Here is a 22,321-nt window from a genome sequence, read left to right on the forward strand (position 1 = left end):
TTGCCCCAACTGTTTTTGTATTTACCAAAGCAACAACCTAGAGACAAACACGTACCTCCAAATCCTCATTACAAATGTTGTCCTGCAGCAGTGGTTCAGATTGGCCTGGGTCAAGTGATAGTAGGTATTGAAGAGAAATCACATAGGATGTAGCCCTTTGTAGGGCTCTTACTCCTTGGAGGAGAGGCAGTTCTGTAAGTAAGTAAGTAAGTAAGTAAGTAAGTAAGTAAGCTGGACAGACAAGCAAAGACATCAATAGCCCATACCCGCCTCCTGCTCAAGGGTGTGTCTGTAACCTCAGTGGTTAGGTCTCTTGACCACCCCAGGGGATTGGAGCGCTCTGACTATCTATATACATACCTCTTCTCTGTTCATTTCCTAATTTATGTGACTTTTAAAAAAAGAAGAAGAGAAGGAAGAAGTACAATCATTTTTTTTATACACCAGTGAAATAAAGGTTTATTTCTACCCTTTGGATTTTGTAAAAAGATCTTCTAGGGAAGCGGACTTGGCCCAACAGATAGAGCGTCCGCCTACCACATGGGAAGTTCATGGTTCAAATCCCGGGCCTCCTTGACCCGTGTGGAGGTGGCCCACGTGCAGTGCTGATGGGTGCAAGGAGTACTGCACCACGCAGGGGTGTCCCCCGTGTAGAGGAGCCCTACATGCAAGGAGTGAGCCCCGTAAGGAGAGCCGCCCAGCATGAAAGAAAGTGCAGCCTGCCCAAGAATGGTGCTGCACACACGGAGAGCTGACACAGCAAGATGACGCAACAAAAAGAAACACAGATTCCCGGTGCCACTGATAAGGATAGAAGCAGTCACAGAAGAACACACAGCGAATGGACACAGACAGCAGACAACTGGCGGGGGGGTGGGGGGGTGAGGGCGGGGAAGGGGAGGGAAAAAAAGATCTACTTTTGCTCTCAGTCTTTCTCTTGTATTTTAGGTTACTACTCTAGCTTCTTCTCTATTCCTTCTTGTTAATAGCTTTTCTGGGTGAAATTGAAACTAGCCTAAACTAAAGTTTAAATGGACTCACTTTGATAGGAGACACTGTATCAGATCCATCTATTGGTGGGATTCTATTTCCTTTCCAGTGACATATTCAAGTTTAGAGACAATATAACTTACATTTGAATAACAATGATTTGTGATTGGTAAATGTGGTAGGTTCACTACAATCTCTTCTTAATAATCCTTTATTCTCAAAGGCAGTTTTTGTTAGCTCTAAGCCTTATCAATCTAGGCAAAATAACGCAAACTCTCAAGGCCTCTTTCAATTTCTTTAATAATTCTGGTATACGTATTTTTTTTCACAGCTCAGAGGATCATATTCTTTTAAGTTGTAGAGATCGCCTCTAAATTCATATTATGCAGTAATTCCTTAGTATAACATTATATGAGAGGTAAAATATGCCTTTTTTCATATAAGTAATATTTTGGCGTATAGGTGCAGTCAGGTAATAGCCTATGTAAAAAGCACAAACACTTGGCCTTATTTTATTTGCTTCTTAGATCCTCACATTCACAGGAATCCTACTGTCTATATTAGAAATAAAACCTCTGTTTATGTGGACAATGGGGTGACTTCACTTGGTTTAGGAGGACAGCATTTTCCACATTGCATTAGCATTCAGAACAATCCTCCTTGCCTGAAGTGCCCTTTTTATTTTGGTTACATGATTAATGCAGTGATATTGTTCTGAACATTGAGTCTTCTGTGTCCAAAGGGAGAAACTGTTAGTTTAGGTACACATAGCACTTTGAAATGAAAATTGTGATGGTTTGGTGTGAATTTTAGTCAATACATAGAGTTTGATTCCTTTCTTCCCTCAAAGATAAATGAAACTAATATATCCTTTGAAATGAAAATTGTGATGGTTTGGTGTGAATTTTAGTCAATACATAAACTTTGATTCCTTTCTTTCCTCAAAGATAAAGGAAACTAATGTAAAAAGATAGCAACAAACTGGCCAAAAGAAAACCTGCCACCAGGGTCAACATTTCTAAAGGATTACTTTAATGACTTTTTTTTTTAAGATTTATTTTTTATTTATTTCTCCCCCTTCCCCCACCAATCCCTACCCTCCACCTAGCTGTTGGCTCTTTATGTCCACTTGCTGTGTGTTCTTCTGTGACCACTTCTATCCTTATTAGCGGCACCGGGAATCTCTGTTTCTTTTTGTTGCGTCATCTTGCTGCGTCAGCTCTCCGTGTGTGCAGCACCATTCCTGGGCAGGCTGAACTTTCTTTCGCACTGGGCGGCTCTCCTTACAAGGCTCACTCCTTGCGCATGGGGCTCCCCTACATGGGGGGCACCCCTGTGTGGCACAGTACTCCCTGCGCGCATCAGCACTGCGCATGGGCCAGCTCCACATGGGTCAAGGAGGCCCAGGGTTTGAACCACAGACTTCCCACGTGGTAGACAGACACCCTATCCCCTGGGCCAAGTCCGCTTCCCTGAAGGCGTACTTTAGATTTGTAACAATGCAGAGGAATTTAAATTTTTCAAAGAACTTTTTATTATTAATTTTAAATGTTAGTACTATTGTGTTCTATTTTTTGGTATGTAACTCTACTTTTTACTTCTTATAGTAAACAAAGAGCCTAATTCTGGGCAGCAGGGGAGAGGAGCTTTACTAAGGGAAGGTTCAAGAGAAAGGAAATATGGCTTAAATAAGTACATGTTCTTACATTTCCTATGAGGTCCAGACTCTGTTTGAGTGAGATTATAAATCTACTATCACCTCTCAGAATTTATGTAGGAATTCAATTGCCCAAGTAATACTAAAATGCTTAGGATTTGGTTTACTTTAGATTTTGATTTTTGCCAGCAGCTGTAGCCCATCCAACAGCAGCAGGAAATTAAATGAAAATTAAAAGGCTCATTCAATGTAGGAGAAATGCCCCTACCGAAGCCATTGTACAAATGGTCTATGGACATTATAATCCTGTGGTGAGCGGAGACCAGAGCATACGTAACTTGAATTGAAGAGCCAAAGCTAAAATCAGATTGGCAAGTAGTTGAAGGATATTACAGGAGAAATAAAATCCTTGAAACATTTCTTTTTATCAGGTAACAAGTCCATAAAGTTTTGGTCTTTCTAAAAATATATATTAACTATGTTGAATTGTATGTTATTTTCACTTCTTTGGGATGGGGTCATGTTTGTAATTAGGAGTTTTATTTAGCAAAGATTTTAGGAATCGTGGCGTGGCCACTAATCCATGGTGGTACCTGGTTACTGTGTGACCACATTTCATTTTCCTGAGTCTGAATGTGAATGTCCTCTATAGGTGCTACTTTTTACACCTGAGCTGAAGCATAACCGCCAGTGTGGCAGGGATAAAGTACAACTCTCGGAATCCAAAGGAATGTGCCAATGACAAGTGGAAGAAATATTCTGAGAGGATATGATGGGATCTCCAGGAGTAAGAGAGATAGGATCCTCTGACCTTGGCCATGGTGAGGAGATTCTCCCAACTCAGAACTCTGAATATTGGAGCTCATCCCCAGGGATTCTGGGCTTATTCGGGTAGGTCTCAAGGCAGAGAATAAAGATAAACACTAAATGAGAGTTGTTCCTATTAGTAAATTAGGCCCTAACTTTGTTCCCTCACAGCCAACAAGATAATTAAAATTCCCAACCTCATCTTTGTTCGTTTGAGTGCAATCCCTAAAGATAGTGTATATTGATTATTCCCATGTTATTCAGGAAAGGTAATGCATGGAACTTTGTTGGGGATGTGGGGCAGAATTGTTCTAGAATATACAGATGCATCTTCTGAAGCCTGGACGAGAGCTCTCAGTCAGGATGGGGGAGCTATAAGCAAGCTCTCCCACAAACGTTTATCTGAGAAAGGCCAAAGCATGATGGGGTCTTTTCTTTTTTAAACATGTTTTTTTGGTTTGGTTTGGTTTTTGTTTGTTTGTTTTCCCAGCTGTTTGGGTCATCGTCTTTTTTGTTGCATCGCTTCGCAGGGACCTGTGCTATCTGGGGCGCTTTTTTCTTTTCTTTTTTTTTCTTTTTTTTACCAAGAGGTCCTGGGGATCAAACCCAGGTCCTCCATATGGTAAATAGGAGCTCAATTGCTTGAGCCACAGCCGCTTCTCATGATGGAGCATCTTAACACTCAAGAGATAACATACCTAAGATTGTAGTAGTTCTATGTAAATGCTAAGGTTGATCATATTATGAATAATATAAATATCAGATTCTAGAGTCCAACAGTTTAGAGTTCAAATCTTGGCTCTGTTGTTATCAAAAGTAAGACTTTGGGCCTCTCTTTATGAGTTGGCAGCTCAGAATCAGAAGGAAATGTGTCCTTTGATTTCCTTACTGGTAAGCAGGGATGACAATAACCACCGCCGCCATCACACCGACCACATTGTTGTGAGGATTAATGCATGGAAATTCTCAGCACAGTGGCTCAGTGCTTGGCATATAATACTTATACATTAATTAGCTATTATTTTACCCACCTTCCCAGGCCTTAGCCAAAATGTCCAGAAATCAACAGGTCTCAATCATTTTTAAAAATTAATTAATTGGATTAGAGAAGTCATGAATTTACAAAACAATAATACATAATGTGCAGAATTCCCATACATCACCCCTCCACCAACACCTCACATTGTTGTGGAACATCTGTTACAGATTATGAAAGAACTTCAATCATTTCCTAACAGGTTCCTTCCTTCTCGCGATCGTCAGCTATTGACACACTCATTCTTTTATTTCTCACAAAGCTTACCATAATGGACAATAAAGTATTTCCTGTGGGATGGAGTCATTCAAACTTCCTCTGCTGGGACAAGCTCCATTTCCGGGGAAGGATCAGCTGGCATTGCCCCAGGCTGTACTTTGGAGCTAGGAACATTGCCTGGCAGTCGGCACCCAGAGTATGTTTCATTTTCTCTTGTGGTTCCAATAGTCATATGTTGTTTGAATTACCGCTCTGCTCTCCTTTACTGCCAAATCAAATGTGAAAATTAGGTCTGACTTGCACATTCATCTTATAAAATTGTGGTCTTTGTGAGCAGCAATCTCTAGATCCTGACCAAGTCCTTAGATTCTGTGCTGTTTCTAGGAAGAAGAGAATGTGTGCCAGGGAGATTAGAAAGGAAGCCTTAGAAATCCCTTTGCCCTGGACTGGTTAAAAAAAAAACTTCAGAAGACTCAAGCCTGAGAGTTTTTATATTGCATTGCATTTACATTTTCGTATACTTTTATTTGCTTTTGTTTGGGTAATTTACGAGAAGTATTTTTCTAAACATCAATGAGTTTATTTATATGACTCTTGTGATGTTGTAGTTGCTGATACCCACTGCTGTGATCATTATTTATGACAAAATTAGTTCCTGTTGGTACACGTAGCAGGTTTGCACTCACAGAGTACATCTAGATTTGTTATTTTAATTTCAAATACAAATTGTCAGGCACTAAAATTGTGGAAGAAGAAAATGAGGAGGCTGGAGTATAGGTTGGTCTTCATGGTAGACAAAATATTCTGGAGATATTTTATACCTTATTTTTTGTTAGTAGCATCTGAGGAAAAATTGAGAGATTCCCCTCAACTCTGATATTGCCTACACTCCAATCCTGTGAGGTCCACACCCCAGAATGCTCCAAGCCCTAAACCTCAAAGCTTGATTCTTCCAGGGGTTCCTTGAGCCCCTTTATTAAATTCCTATTCTGCTTAAAGAACCCACATAAGGTTCTACTGTTTATGAAGAGTAGGAACTATTGGAACAAGACTAGATAAACCTCGTTTGGCTAGCAAGGGAACAGAAGATAAGGACAAATCCCATAAGGTGCTTGAAAGCATGGATTCAGGAGCCTGGCTGCATGCGTTCAAATTCTGGCTCTATAACCTCTGAATTGTGTGCCCTTGATCAAGTTTTTCAACCTCTCTATGCCTTAATTTCTTCATTGTAAAATGGTGGCAATAAAATGCACAGCAAACAGCTGTTGTGGGAATTAAGTGAGTCAATTTATGAAATCCACGTGGCACAGCACCTGGCACTTCATAAGTTCTGCAGGCTTTTGGTACTCTTATTATTATCCTCTATGATACTTCTAGGCCCCTGGGCTTCTTCAGATGAAAGCTGCATCAGCAGGAAAATGCTGGCCAGGCCTGTAAGACTCTCTGGAGCAGTGTCATTTGCATGGTGGGGCTCTCCAGAGTGTTTAGTTAGAAAGAATGGGGGGAGTGGGACTGCCGTGCTCCACGCTGCTGAGGGAGATGTCCTCCAGAGGGGCTTGCAAGCCCCACTTTCCCAGTACTTGCCCATTTTTTAGTAATTTCTAAACAAAATCCCCCTTTGTGGGATGCAGGGTTTCATGCAGACGATTTTTTACCTTTAAGGCAGGGTCGTACCTTCTTTTGTGGAGCAGGTGGAAGTTGCAGTATGCAAAGTCAGAGGAAAAAATCAGAAACCCCTTCTCAAGAACCAGAGCATTGCACTGCAGGGATTGGGAATGTCAGGGAAGTCCTACCACATGGCAAAGGTGAGCAAGGCTCCAGGCCCGGGGGGCTGGAGCAGGCAGAGGTATGTGCGCTTCCATCTCCAAGTTCCTCCCTCTGAAGGAGTCTAACTGCTCTGGCTTAGACTTGAGGTTGCAGATGATAATGCTAACATTCTTGTATATCTAGGACAGTACTTATTTCAAATAGTCTGCCCCCTTTTCCCCCATAGTAACCCAACTTTTCAGTCCAAGTACTCTGATTTCTACTTCAGAAAATATGGTAGCCCCAGGTGTGGGTTATCCATCTGAGGGGGCAGCAAAGAGGGAAGATGATTTTCCACTGTGCACAGTCTGGGGTTTGAGCGGCATCCCATTGCATGGGCTAGAAGGGGTAGGGAATGTGCTTGAAGGAAGCTCAGAGATGGTTTCAGGCTGCCAGCCACACCAGCAGGTCTTAACTCTAAATCCCATATGCTCTTTCAGCTCTTCCAAGTCACTCATCCCTGAGAACAGTTGTGTGGGGCCCAAGGGGATTGAAGATGCGTGCTGCTGATGTGTGTCCTGAGGGAATTTACACTTGAAGGAAAGGGTTGAACAAGCACATAAATAACTTCAGTATGAAGTAGAAAACAATAGGCGAAGTACCCATTAAGGGCTAGGCAATAGTGGACCCTCTGCTCACTTATGCGTAAGAATTATGTAGTTCTCCAACACTGCCCTTTACTGTTAGCTGATTTTATGCTTAGTTCTAGAGATACTAAATCTTTCCCAATGTATCACTTAAGCCTTGTGGTAAGGGTTGAATTGTGTCCCCCCAAAAGATATGTTGAAGTCTTAACCTCCGGGATCTGTGAATGTGACTTTATTTGGAAACAGAGTCTTTGCAGATGGAATCAAGTTAAGACCAGGTCATACTCAATTAGTGTGGACCCTAATCCTAACATAATAGGTGTCCTTTAGGAAGAGGAGAAGAGACACACAGGGGAGAAGTCCATTTGAAGATGGAGACAGAGACTGCAGCTATGCAGCTACAAGCCATGGAAGGCCAAAGGATTGCTGGTCACCACCAGAAGCTAGGAAGAGGCAAAGAAAGATGCCTTCTCCAGAGCCCTCAGAGAAAGCTTGGCCCTGCCGACATCTTTTTTTTTTCAGATGTATTTTTTATTTATTTCGCTCCCCTTCTCTGCCTGCCCCCCACCGCCCCAGTTGTCTGCTCTCTGTGTCCATTCGCTGCATGTTCTTCTGTGTCTGCCTGTATTCTTGTCAGCGGCATAGGAATCTGTGTTTCTTTTTGTTGCGTCATCTTGTTGTGTCAGCTCTCCATGTGTGCAGCGCCATTCCAGGGCAGGCTGCACTTTTTTCATGCTGGGCGGCTCTCCTTGTGCGTGGGGCTCTCCTACACAGGGCTTGATTTCAGCTTCTGGCCTCCAGAACTGTGAGAGAATGGATTTCTGTTGTTTTAAGCAACCAAGTTTGTGGTAATTTGTTATCACAGCCCTAGGAAACTAATACTCCTGGCCATTGTGCTTATGACAGAAAATCCAACTGAGAATGTGCTTGTTGACCCAGAGGTTCAATGAAGTCATCAAAGTAGCCCTTCTACACTTAAAAATGTCTCCGTCTGTCTTCCACAACATGGACCTCATCCTAAGGCTAATTTCCCTAATGGTTATAAGATGATCCAAAAATAGATAGAAAGCCTTAGACTTTGCTCTCTATATATTTTTATATAATTTAAAAAAAATTAATTTATCCCCCCCCTTGACCTTGTTGTTTGCACTTGCTGTCTGCTCTCTGTGTCCATTCACTGTATGTTCTTCTGTATCTGCTTGTCTTTATTTCTTCTGGTCCTTCTATTTAGGAGGTACTGGGAACCGATTCCAGGACCTCCAGTGTGGGAGAGAGGCACCCAATTGCTTGAGCCGCTTCATCTCCCTGGTCTGCTGCGTCTCTCATTGTCTCTCTTCTGCATCTCCCTTGGTTATCATCTTGCTGCACCAGCTCTCCACGGCACGGGCCAGCTTGCCTTTCACCAGGAGGCCCCAGGAATCGAAGCCAGGGTCTCCCATATGGTAGACAGGAGCCCAATCGCTTGAGCCACATCTGTTTCTCTGCCCTAGAATTTCAACTAAGATTCCTGATTTCATTCTCATCGGCTGGCTTAGAGCACATGCACAACTCTGAACCAAGTGCTCTAAGTGGGAGAAATGGTATCTGCTGATTAGCTTGATAAAATCAGAGAACCTTCCTAGAAATATTTTAGCAAACATTAGCGTATTGTTAGAATAGAGAAGTGAACAGATGATTTTGGGTAAGCAACCAACAAATGCTGGTAAACACTAGGTTCAATTCAGGTCAGCCTTTACAAATGCCCAGGTCTTGGACTATATGCTGGCACTCAGATATTGATAAAACAGTATTCCTAGCCTCCGGAAGCTTATAATCCAGCATGAGAGACAGGTATGCAAACTGCTAATTTCAAAACAGTGTGGTAAATGCTAAACTAGAGGAAATGTTATTGGAGCACTAAACCCCACTGGGCAGCTCAGCAAAGCTTCCCTGGGGGAGATGCTAACCAATCTAAGTCTCAAAGGAAGAACATGCATTTGCCAGGCAAAGACAGAAGGGTACTCCCACAGAAATAACAGTATATATAAAGAACTAGAGGCATGAAACATGAAACATGCATTTATTCAACAAGCACTTTTGAACATAGAAAAGCTGCGATCTCTCAGCAGTCACATTACAGGAGATTAATATTTGAAATGTCTCGTGGTAGGAGATGAGATAGAACTGGAAGCAAGACCAGATAACAGAGGGCTTAGTGTTCCAAATGAAGAAAATTGGGATTTTTCAAGTTAGAGTTGGGATTTGATTCAGGGAATGGATATGAATAGGTGCTAAAGAATTTTACTTGATCAGTTTCAGCAAGTCTCTTCTTTTCTCAGTCTTACCATATCTCACCAGCTTGGGAAATACTCATAAACTGTAAATTATCATTTGGCATTTGTTTCTTTTTGTTAGTCTTACATTGTGGTCCATCTTGTTTCTATGGTCCTAGGTAAAATTTGTTTGGGTATTTTGTCTTGCCTTGTATTATAAACAGTTGTGTATGTACTTGCCTCTCCCATAAGATGGGAAACTCTTGGAGGCTCTTGAATCTTCTTTTCTTTTTTTTTTTTTTTAGGTACCAGGGCCAGGGGTTGAACCGGGGACCTCGTTTGTGGGTAGCCAGCACTCAACATTTGAGCCACATGGGTTCCCCTGAGTTAGTTGTTTACTTTGTTTGCTTTTTGTCTGCTTTTGTTTTCAGGAGACACCTGGGGATGAACCCAGGACCTCCCTCCTGGATCTTATTCATATTTGTTTCTACCATCACACCATAACTAGTAGGAATTCAACCATGTTTGTTGAATTGACCTCTCAATGAACTGGGCCACAGAGACCATAGGTTGTTCACAAAATAAACCTATTTCTAATTTGGGAAGGTCGAGTTGGGAGGTGTGGAGAACTAAATGAAAGGTTGTATGTTTTGAAGTCTAGGGCTGGAACATTCCAGGGCTCAGAACGTGCTACGGGTGAGGCCAAGTCAGCCCTTCTCTGGGTCAGGAGGCAGTGAATAGCTGCCGGTCTGGTGTTTGCCCGTGTGGGCTTGTTTGCGCTGAGCTCCTCCTTGCTGTCCTTTGTTCTGCATCTGTCTCCCAGGCTCTGCCTGGCTTCAGCCAATGGCAGATAAAGGCATGTTTGGATGATGAGAAAAAGAGTCAAGCCCAGTCGCTCCCCCTCTTTCCCTCTCTCTCCAATATCTGCCCTGGCTGGTATTTGCAGCAGTGGCTGAGTCTCCTCTATGACCTTAGCTCCTGCCAGACAGGTTCATCATGATTCCAGCTTCTGTCTGGTGACTTGAGACGACTCCAAATGACTGCAAGCCATTTGTCTTCCCCCTTTGTCTCTCCAGTCCAGTAGTTGTAGAAGCTTCCTGCATTTCCTAATCTCTAGGTTCCCATCCTGACCTTGTTTGGCTCATTTGCTGCTCCATCCTGAATTGCATTCTCTCTGTTTAAAATCGTACATTTTCTTAATTGGGCCCTGAGTGATGTAATATCTCCCCATCAACCTCCCCTCCCCTAATTCTTTAAATGATACCATATGCCCTTAATTTAATATCACCCTCCACTTCCCTTTCCCCTCCCTCCCGCCCTCTCTCCAATTTCCCCTCCTATCCATTCAGGCCTTTCATGCTGCTCTATTTCTTTCCTTAGGGGAGAAACCCATTCATACAAAGATGCGTAGACCTATTGAGCGCATGCATTTTTAAAAATTATTTTTTAAGGAGGAAGCTGGGATTGAACCCAGAATCTCGTACATGCCAGGCTGGCACTCAACCATGGAGCTAGACCCACTCTGCCTAAGTGTATGCTTTCTTTCTTTTTTTCTTTTTTTGAGTTACTGGGCTGGAGATTGAACCCCAGACCTCATATGTGGGAAACTAGTGCTCAACTACTGAGCTACATTGGCTCCCCTGAGTTGTTTTATCATTTGTTTTTTACGTTTGTTTATTGTTTGTTTGTTTTTAGGAGGCACTGGGGACTGAACCCAGAACCTCTCATGTGGGAAGCAGGTGCTCAACTGCTTGACAATGAATGTGGATGGAGCACCAAGTCTATCTCTGGTGCTGGAAATTCAACTCAGAGTACTGATTTTGCTAGTGCTAAGTGAGTAAGATCTTTTTGAAATATAAACTATGTGCATATTGTTATTCTTTGCATTTTTTCCAATTTTTTTTACCAGAGCATGCATAAATATTCATAATCCAAGTAATCCAAAATTTAAATGTATCTCCTCATACTTCTTGAGAACTGAGATTAGCAATTACAGAACCTCATTTTATTTGCCTCAGGCAAACATATGCTACTATATGTGTGTATTTGACTTTGACACATACTGCCTCAGAACATGAATTTTACCATTTAAAATACACTATGGAAAATTTAACTACATAAAGATTTGATAATAAGCACTAGCATGATAAACATTAGTTTATCTGGGAATCTGGCATTCAAGTCCTCAAATGGAATTGCCCCTTGTATGGACTCAAAACAGTTCTTGGGAACAAAATCATCCATTGGTACCCAGGGTTAGAGTAACCTTCTGCCCCATTTGCCCAGGATGCAGGACTTTCAGTGCTAAAACTAGGAAAGTCCTGGGTACTCAGGGACAAGCTGGTCACCCTATGAGCACCAGATGGCCACAAGAGAGACAAGGCTCTCTTGTAAGGTCATAGCCAATGTGCCATGCTTGACCAGGCTGCCATCCAGAAGAAGAGCAGCTCTCTAATTGGCTGTGTAGGTTGACACTCACAGGGAAAGCAGTTCTCTGATTGATCGGTCCTGGTATGCGGGGTTAGCCTTTTAGGCTGGGAAGGGAAGGAGTGCTTGAAATTACCTAATAGAAGAGACAGAGGAAGGATGTCTAGGACTAAGAAAGGAGAGGAAGAGACAGAGTGAACACAAATAGGTAGTGAGCGTGTGTGAGGAGCAGTGGTGAGCAGCAGCCTGTGGCAGGCCCTGGCAAAGAAGTAGAGGAAATGAAGAGGCAGAAGACAAGCAGTTCTGCTGTGTGGAACCAGATGGGAGGAATGGTTTAGCACCACACTTCAAAGGCCGAGAGCAGTGCTTCTCGACCCTAGCTGGCCATTAGAATCACCTGGAAGCCTCTGAAAATGCAGATGCCTGGGCTATACCCCAGGCTGATTTGAATTAGAATGTCTGAGAAAAGGCCCATCACTTTTTTTTTTAAAGCTTCTAGATGATCCTAATATGCAACCAAGGTTGAAAACCACTGTTCTTGCACATCTGAATGTGTGTGAGTGAATGTGTGTATGAGTTATAAGAAGGGTACTAACAGCCAGGGATGGTACGTAAGTCAACATGCCCAATAATATCTAGACGAATCACCACACTTCCATGCCCCATCCTGCTTGCCTGTAGGATCTTTTACCATCTCAGTATTTCCTTGCTATTGCTGGAAGGCCACTGAGGTGCTTCCTTATGGCGGTGCCCCAAAAAAGGTCTGCACATGGTCCCTGCTTCAGTCTCCTCATTTGCTGCTGGCACTAGGGACCTTTACCTCTCACCCTCTTTCAGCTAGAACCACCTCTGTGCACCGTGAGCCACTGTCCTTCCTCGGGTCGGTGGTGACGTGGGAATAGGGATGGGCACAGGGACGTGCACCTCTTGCCTTTGCCCACCCATCCCAAGCATGGAATAGGTCCCTTCCTTAATTTACCTCAGAACAATAGAGAACTGGGCATTCAGAAAAAACAGAAAATGTGCGTTAAACATGGAGACTAGCTCAGGATTTACTGCCGCTAGAAACAGTTTCTCTCTCCCTTCAATCCAAGCCCTTCCACTCCAGTTCTCATTTCCCATCACAGAATCAACCTCTTCTCAGGATGATTTATAGAAGGAAGATTCACACCCTCAGGGGAAAATGCATGCTCTGCTCCTAGGGCTTGCTTTAAGGCTCTAATGGGAAAATTCACCAGAACCCCATAGTCCAACATCAGCCACCTGTGGGCTTTGGCCTTTTTTTTTTTTAATTTACTTTTTTTTCTTGCCGCCCTGCCCCAACCCCACCCTGCTGTTTTTGTTGTCTGTGTCCACCATTCGTTGTGTGATCTTCTGTATCTATTTCTCTTTTTTGCCTTTTTCTTCTCATCTTTCTCCTCTAGGAGTCACCAGGATTTGATCCTGGGGACCTCTGATGTGGTAAGAGGTTCCCTGTCAATTGCACCACCCCAGTTCCTGGTCTCTACTGCGCTTCACCTTGACTGTCCCCTTCATCTCTCTTTTTATTGCTTCATCATCTTGCTGGGTGACTCACTTGTGCGAGCACTCCGCTTGCTGCACGGGCACTCGGCTTGCCACGTGGGCACTGGCTTGCCATGCAGGCATGCTTTCTCTTCTTTTTCACCAGGAGTCCCCAGGGATCCAACCTGGGTCCTCTTATAAGGTAGGCGGAGGCCCTATCACTTGAGCCACATTTGCTTCCCAGCTTTGGTCTTTTTTTCCAAAAAAGATATATTTATTTCTCTTCCCTCCCCCTCACCCCAGTTGTCTGTTCTCTGTGTCTATTTTGCTGCATGTTCTTCTTTGTCCGCTTCTGTTGTTGTCAGCGGCACGGGAATCTGTGTTTCTTTTTGTTGCATCATCTTGTTGTGTCAGCTCTCCATGTGTGAGGCACCATTCCTGGGCAGGCTGCACTTTCTTTTGCGCTGGGCGGCTCTCCTTATGGGGCGCACTCCTTGTGCATGGGGCTCCCCTATGTGGGGGGACACCCCTGTGTGGTACGGCACTCCTTGCGCATCAGCACTGCGCATGGGCCAGCTCCACACAGGTCAAGGAGGCCCAGGGTTTGAACCGCGGACCTCCCATGTGGTAGACGGACGCCCTAACCGCTGGGCCAAGTCCGCTTCCCCAGCTTTGGTCACAAATAACGCACCTCAGGTCGTAAGGACATCAGTAGTGCGGCCCATGCCAAGCTTGGCACAGGTCCTCTTCACAGTCTTCACAGGCTAAAGCTCCTACCTGTTCTTTATTTCCTCCACTACCCCATCAACATCAATTCTTGTGGAACTGTTAAATAACTTGTCAAGAACTTCTTTCTGCCTTACACAACTAAAAACAGGACAAATATATGAGACAATTGCCTGGGTTTGTGATTGTTCAGTGAAGGCTTGAGTGAGCCTTGGGTGAGCCCTGTGATGCCCCTGCTTATGGCGGGGACAAAGTTGCCAGGCTGCAGGACTGAGAGAGAGTGCCTGACGAGCACCTGGTGGCCTCCCTGCGTTGAAGAGACAGAGTTCAGAGTTCAGGGAGGCCAAGGTGGCTACAATACCCAGGACAGATTGTTGGAGAGAAGAGAGCAGCAAACAGAGAAGGCTCCTAATCTGCAGAAGGATGCCCTCGAGTATTTAGCTGAATCTGGATCAGCTTATACATGGTAACAAATTACCAAGACCAGACATAGACCCCCGAAAAGGAGCAGAAGGAACCATACCCAGAATTTACACCACTTCCTGGTAGTAAGAATAAAATAATTTCCCAGCACATGGGACATCAAGTATAGTCCTCAGAAAGGAATTAACTCAAGAGAGGGCTAAATTATCCTTAGACTAAAGCTACTCTGGCCCACCTAAAAAAGCTCAAAAGCAAATCTCAAATGGATCAAATTATTTTCAAGCTATTTAACTGAGTTCCAGAGTAGGAAAATGTGGCTCATGGCAAGGAAAAAATAGATCAATAAAAGGAGATAGAGAAATGACACAAATGACACAATTAGAGAGAATGACATTAAAACAGCTATTATAAATATACTCTGTTTTAGTTTGCCAAAGGATTGCAGGTGCAAAGTACCAGAAATGTATTGGCTTTTATAAAGGATGTAAGTCTGGGGTAAAAGTTTACAGTTCTAAGACTGCGAAAAGTCCACCTCAAGGCAGCATAAGAGGTGCTTTCTCACCCAAGTCAGCTGCCACGCGTTGAAGCAAGATGGCGGGTAGTCTCTGCCTTCCATTCTGCGCCTCCTCCCTCAGGCTCAGCTGCTCTGCTTTCTTCCTGATTTCAGCTGCAGACTATCAGGCATGAGGCTCATCTCTTCTTCAGCAACTCTGGGGGCCCAGCCTCTTGGGGTTTCATGCTTGAGTGATTCTCTCTAAGGCAGGATCAAACATGGCAGTTCCCCTTTTCCTGCCTTTGTGTCCTTTTATAGGAGACCAAGCAAGGGGGCAGAGGTTCAACAAGAGTTACGCCCCACTGATGAAGTCCAGTCCAATACACTAAAGTGATCTTATCAATTAAACTAATCAAAGACCTCTCAACTGAATTTAATGCAAAGGGTATCTCACCCAGAGGAATAGATTAGTTTACAAACATAATCCTTCTTTTTTGAAGATTCATAAAATAATCTCAAACTGCCACATATCCCATACATTTCAGAAAGTAGAGGAAAGCACAGTCATAATAAGGAGTGAAATAAAAGATTAGAAGACCCAAATCAAACTGTTAGAGATGGAAAAGAAAATGTCTGAGATACAAAATACACTGAATAGAATTAACAATACATAATACATCATGAGGAAGTAGAGTTCATTCCTGGAATACAAGGTTGATTTGACACTGAAATATCAATTATTCATTTACCATATAGAAAGACTAAAAAAAGAAAAACCATGTGAAAATAGAAAAAAAAATTGGTCAAAATTCAACATCCAATGATGATCAAAAAGTCTCCACAAACTAGGCATAGCAGGAAACTTCTTCAACCTGATAAAGGCCATCTGCTGAAAGTCTAGAGCTAACATCATAATTATGGTGAAAAAAGTGAATTCTTCCTCTTAAATCAGGAGAAGGCAAGGATATATGCTCTTACCACTTCTATTTAATGTTTTTCTGGAGGTCCTAGCCATAACACAATAAGGGAAGAAATAGAAATAAAAAGCATGCAGGTATGAAAGGAAGAAATAAAAACTATATATATAGATAACATGATTTCTTTATAGAAAATCTTAAATTATTTATAAAAAGGTTACTAGAAATTCTAAGTATATTTAGCAAACTTGCAAGGTTCAAGACCAACATATCAAAATCTGATGTATTTCTATATATTATAAATGAACAGCCATGAAAGGAAAATTATAATATATCCTTTATAAATGCATCAAAAATAGGAACTAGAGATAAATTTATCAAAAGTGGTGGAAGATCTGTATACCAGAAACTATAGAATATTGATGATGGAAACTAAAGAAGAACTAAGCAAATTGAGAATTATACCGTAATCATGGATAAGAGGACTCAATATTAAGATGTCAGTTCTCTCTGAATTGACCTAGGGATTGAACTGAATCCTAATCTAAACCCCAGCAAGATTTTTTTAAAGTAGAAATTTACAAGCTGATCTGAAATTTATATGGAAATACATTACCTAAGATAGACAAAACAATTTTGAAAATGAAGAATTGAATCAATACTCTTATAAGACATACTACATTACAGCTTTTTAGAAAGCTTCAAAATCAAGACAATGCAGTTCTGGTGTACAGACACACAGATCTATGTCAAGGAACAGAAGAGAGGCCAGAAGTAGGCCCGCATATATGGCCTATTTTTTTTTAATCCCCCCCTTGTGGCTTTTTGCGTGCCGTCTGCTCTCTGTATCCATTCGCTGCGCGCTCTTCTGTGCTTTTTTTTGTTTGTTTGTCTCCCTTTTTGTTGCGTCTCCTTGCTGAGTCAGCTCTCCACGGCACTTGGGGCCTGGCGGCTTGTGCGGGCGAGACTGCCTTCACAAGGAGGCCCTGGGACGGGAGCCCAACTGATTGAGCCATAGCCGCTTCCCTGGCCTATTTTTGATAAGGGTGGCAAGGCACTTTCATAGGGAAAGAGGAATCTTTTAAACAAATTGTGTTGAACAGTTGTATAGCCATATGCAAAAATATGAATGTTAATGCTTACCTCCTATCATTGGATCTCAAGCCTAAATTTAAGAGATAACACCAGAAAACTTCTAAAACATAGGAGAAACTCTTAGTGTTTATTAGTTAAGCTAAGATTTCTTAAATAGGATGCAAAAAAAAAAAGATAAATTATACTTCATCAAAAATTTCAAACATTTTCTCTTCAAAAGAAATTGTTAAGAAAATGAAAAGGTAGGACATACACAGGAAGGAAATATTTGTAAAGCATATATCTGACAAAGGGCTTCTATACAGAATATATTAACAACTCTTACAATTCGGTAATATGAAAATAAACTACCCAATTTTAAAAAACGAGCCAAAAATTTGAACAGACACTTCATCAAAGAAAATACATGATGGCAAACAAACATGTAAAAAGATGCTCAGCAACTTTAGCCATTAGGGAAATGCATTAAAACCACAATGAGATACTACTACACATCCACTAGTATGGCTCAAATGTAAAATAACTGACCATACCAAGTGTTGGATGTGGCACAATGGAGCTCTTATACATTGCTGTTGGGAATGTAAAAGTGGTACAACAATTTCTTAAACATTAAACATACTTCTACCCACAATCCAGCTATTCTACTTTTAGGTATTTTACCCCTAAAGAATTGAAAACATATATCCACATAAAGACGTATAAAAATGTTTTAGCAGCTTTATTTGTACTAGTCCCAAAGGAGAAACAATCCACATGCCCATCAGCAGGTAAATGGATAAACAAATTGTAGTAAAGCCATACAATAGAGTCCTGCTCAGCAATTGTAAGGAACAAACTATTGATAAACTCATCAACATAGATGAATCTCATAATCATTACGCTGAATGAAAGAAGCATTTGTTTTTTTATTGTGATGATGGTTTTATGGTATATAAATATGCCAAAACTCATCAAATTGTACTCTTTAGTTATGTGTAGTTTAGTGTAAGTCAATTGTTTCATTAAAAAAGTTGTTAAAATCCCTAGAGAAACATGTCTGTCAGGGCAATTAACATTAGCTGCTCTAACAAGAAACCCATTATCTCAGAGGCTTAAGAAAACAAAAGTTCAATTTTCGCTCCTGTCACAATTCCATGTGGGTTGGGCTGTTCATGATAGCTTGGAGTCAAGCAGTGACTCGGACCCGGGATCCTTTGTCTTTCCATCTTGCCGCCCTGTTGCCTTCGCCATGTGGCTTCTACTCTTAGCAGGAAGAGGAAGAGAGCATATAGATGACGATGACCATACCTGGAAGGAGAGGCCCATCACTTCTGCCCACATCCCTTGGGCTAGAACCGAGTTCCATGGTGGGGAGGTTGGGAAATATAGTCCTCTCAATTTCCAGGAAGCAGAGTAGAGCTTTCACTTATATATGTCTAGCCAGTCTCTGTCAGAAGAAAAAACATTTCTCTTCCCAGAGTGGCCAGGCACACAATAACAAAAAGAACCCTTACAAAAAGAACACTGAACTTCTCAGCCAAAATACTTGAGTTCAGATTTGTTCACTGTTGTCCCCCAGAACAATAAGAGGGCACTTGCTTTACATTTCTGGACTAAAGAGCCCATTCAAGGGCTTCTTCTCATGAAAAAACAGTTTCTGCCCAGAAGAGGAATCCAAGTCCCCACCCCCTAAGAGATGGAGAATTGGTTTTAGTTTTCAAATCATTCCTACCATCTCCCCCATCCTTCTCCAAGGTTTGAAAATTTTTAGAGTCCAGTCTAAACATGAGGTTTGTGCCCTACACCATCTGCTTTTGTACCTGCAGGAGGAAGAGAAACTGAGTCTAGCATGATGACAGAGACACCAAACAAATTTGCTCAGTGACTCTGGTGACCTATGGCAAGATAAAAGGACTCCATGCCTAAGCAGACAGAGAGCCTTGATATGCGACCATTTGGTCAGGCAGTGACAGTGCGAAGGCTTGGAGTCAAGGGCTTATAGTACCACTTGCCAAATGCATGACCATAGGCAAGACATCCTTCTATAAGCCCCGATTTTTTCATTGAGCAAAAACTTGAGAACAATTATAATGCCTGTTGTAGCAGTTGGGTGTTCTTTATGAGTTCCAGAAATAGATATTGGATTATGTTTGTAAAACAGTCTGTTCTCCTGGGTGTATTAGCTTGTATTATCTTCAGAGGTTTCACTTTTACTTGATTAAATTATAGTTAGTTCCTTGATTGGGCCATGTCAGTGGGATGTTGAGTCCCCGCGCCCTTGAGGGGTAGGGGCTCACAGAGAAAACAACATGGCCGAGGAGTTAGCTGGAGTTTTTTGTTTTTTTTTTAAGATTTATTTTATTTATTTCTCTCCCCTCTCCCCACCCCCCCACCAGTTGTCTGTTCTCTGTGTCCATTTGCTGTGTGTTCTTCTTTTTGTCCGCTTCTGTTGTTGTCAGTGGCATGGGAATCTGTGTTTCTTTTTGTTGCGTCATCTTGCTGTGTCAACTCTCCATGTGTGCAATGCCATTCCTGGGCAGGCTGCACTTTCTTTTGCGTTGGGCGGCTCTCCTTACGGGGTGCACTCCTTGCACGTGGGGCTCCCCTACGTGGGGGCAACCCTGCGTGGCAGGGCACTCCTTGCACGCATCAGCACTGCACGTGGGTCAGCTCCACACGGATCAAGGAGGCCCAGGGTTTGAACCGCGGACCTCCCATGTGGTAGATGGATGCCCTATCCACTGGGTCAAGTCTGCTTCCCTAGCTGGAGTTTTGGATGCTGAAGTCTGGGAAGTAAGCACACAGAGAAGCAGATATGTGAGGAAAGAGAGAAGGCTCCATTAGACATGGCAGAGGCCCCAAGAAGAGAGATGAGCCCTTCACCTGACAGTTTACAACTAGCATTGTGGAGAGAGCAGAGCAGCTGAGCCTGGAGAGAAATGAGCCTTGGGAGAGAGACAAGGTTTGTCCCAGGCATTACCCACAATCTTGCATCAACACGTGGCAACAGACTTTGGTGAGGGAAGTAACATGCTTTATGGCCTGGTAACTATAAGCTTCTACATCCAAATAAATACCCTTTGTAACAGTCAACAGAGTTCTGGTATTTTGCATCAGCACCTCTTTGGCTGACTAATGCACCTGTGAAATGAATTAAATAATTTCTGAACACTGCAGTGATATAATGAACGATACATAGAAAGTATATGACCCTTGAGGGACTTGCATTTTAGAGTTGGAGGCAGTAAAGCAAAGACAAGTAATATGACATGGTAGAGTCTATAATAGGGACAGTCCATCTTACCTCATAAGGTTATTGTGAGGATCAAATGAGGTAAAGCAAATAAATTTAAGCACCATATAATCAGTAGCACCATACAAATGCTAGTTACTGCTATTAAACTGCTATTAAATAAGCCCTGATATCATCTGTGAGCTACCACATCCATACCTCAACCCACATATTTAAAAGGCAGAGGATTATTGAGATATATAACACATATGCACAGAAATGGAATTAAATGAGATGGTAATACAAGTGGAAGCATTCTATAAACTCACATGCTACCCACATGTAATTTATTCATATTGAGTTTTCTGCTGTTTATCAACAAGGACACTGCCCATGTAGTTCAATATGTTCTTTCTATGATGGGATATTTTGAAAAGGCTGCTGTTTTTCAGCCCCAAGTAGACAGTCCGTGACATAGATGATTACTAGCATGTCTGATAACAACACAAAAATATTTACCCATGAGCTTGTCATTGACAGAAGAACACAAAAGAGTGAACTGGCGGGTTTTAAATGTCATCAAGATCACATTTTTCCATATGTAAGAAAGAGCAATCTTATTTCAATATTTGACCCGTCAACCCTGTTAAAAACATCAATAAGGCTTTCTGTACTGTGTGTCTTCCATGTTGACAAAACACATCATATCCACAGGGTTAACAAAGGATCTTCTCTGAGGCAAATTTTCCTGCAGCAGCGGGGCTCCTCCTAACCCAGCAGAGGTTCTCACTCAGGTATACTTGGTGACTGGACACTGCTGACCCGACTCAGGTCAGAATATCACAGCAACCCATGTGTGGGGGCCAACAGCTGGGTCTGCTCAGAGAGAGTTGACCTGAGTGTTGAGCTTACAAGTGTAAGTTGATTGATGCAGTTTTTTCCTAATATTTTAATTTGTATCCTGGATTTTTAGTGTTGGTTTCTTTAGAAGAAACCCCTGTGGTTGAGAATTGGGCTCAAGGTCTCACACTCTTTGGATTGGACTAACTACTCTATTTAAAGACAGACAGTGGGAAGCGGACTTGGCCCAGTGATTAGGGCGTCCGCCTACCACATGGGAGGTCCACGGGTCTCAACCCCCGGGCCTCCCTGACCTGTGTGGAGCTGGCCCATGTGCAGTGCTGATGCAGGCAAGGAGTGCCCTGCCACACAGGGGTGTCCCCCGCATAGGGGAGCCCCACATGCAAGGAGTGCACCCTGTAAGGAGAGCTGCCCAGCGTGAAAGAAAGTGCAGCCTGCCCAGGAATGGTGTTGCACACACGGAGAGCTGACAGAACAAGATGATGCAACAAAAAGAGACAGATTCCTGTGCTGCTAACAACAACAGAAGCGGACAAAGAAGACGCAGCAAATAGACACAGGGAACAGACAACCGGGGCTGGGGGGGTGATGGTGGAAATAAATAAATTAATTAAAAAAATAAAATAAAATAAAAAAGACAGACACACACAGTTGGATACTCTATTCTCTGAGGAAATAAATGAACAGTTTTCTAAACTTAATGATATTATTTATTGTGAGCTTCAAAAAACCCAGGGAACAAATATTGTCTGTTTATTCAAGTAGCCACATGCATAGGAAAAATGAGAATTCCTAGATTTTGGTCCAGTTCTACAATTATATCTTTATCCATGATTCCAGGGATGTTTAATGGGAGATCACTCCGTCAACCCCCAAAGCTGAAGACATCATTCCCAGTGGCTGAGTCTCCTCTAACTCGCCCTCCTCATGGTAGCATTGTTCACAGCCCCTTGCTCACTTTCTCTTCTGTTTGAAGTCTCATCCTATCCCCTTGAATGATTTCATTACTACAAGATGGATGTGCCCTGTTCTAAGCACTTGGCACACATTAATTATTTAACCCTCATGGCACCCTATGAATAAGGTCCTATTTATTATCTTCATTTCCAGTGTTGAAACTGAAGCATTGATAAGTAACAAGTTCAATGTGAACTGAGACTGGAGGTTCCAGGACCCATGTTCTCAGGGCACCTGACTCTCCCCTGCTTCCTCAGCTTCAACTCTCACCTCCCTGCAATGCTGGAGGATGCATGGTATAACAAAAATCGAGTATAGATTCTCTAGTGAGACAAGCCTGGGTTCAAATCC

At 42.5% G+C, this 22,321-nt stretch overlaps 1 protein-coding gene across 2 annotated transcripts in view; it reads right to left on the reverse strand.

The window, feature by feature from the left end:
* LOC131273219 (uncharacterized) overlaps positions 1-22,321 on the reverse strand; it is a 77,530-nt gene that overhangs the window by 42,486 nt on the left and 12,723 nt on the right. For both annotated transcript variants that reach the window (XM_058275441.2, XM_058275437.2), the window contains exon 2: positions 56-192. In XM_058275441.2, coding sequence (XP_058131424.1) covers positions 56-192 — 137 coding nt within the window. The remainder of the gene's footprint in view (positions 1-55; positions 193-22,321) is intronic.

The sequence above is a fragment of the Dasypus novemcinctus genome, chromosome 2 (assembly GCF_030445035.2).
Source record: "Dasypus novemcinctus isolate mDasNov1 chromosome 2, mDasNov1.1.hap2, whole genome shotgun sequence".
Classification (NCBI taxonomy): Eukaryota; Metazoa; Chordata; class Mammalia; order Cingulata; family Dasypodidae; genus Dasypus; species Dasypus novemcinctus.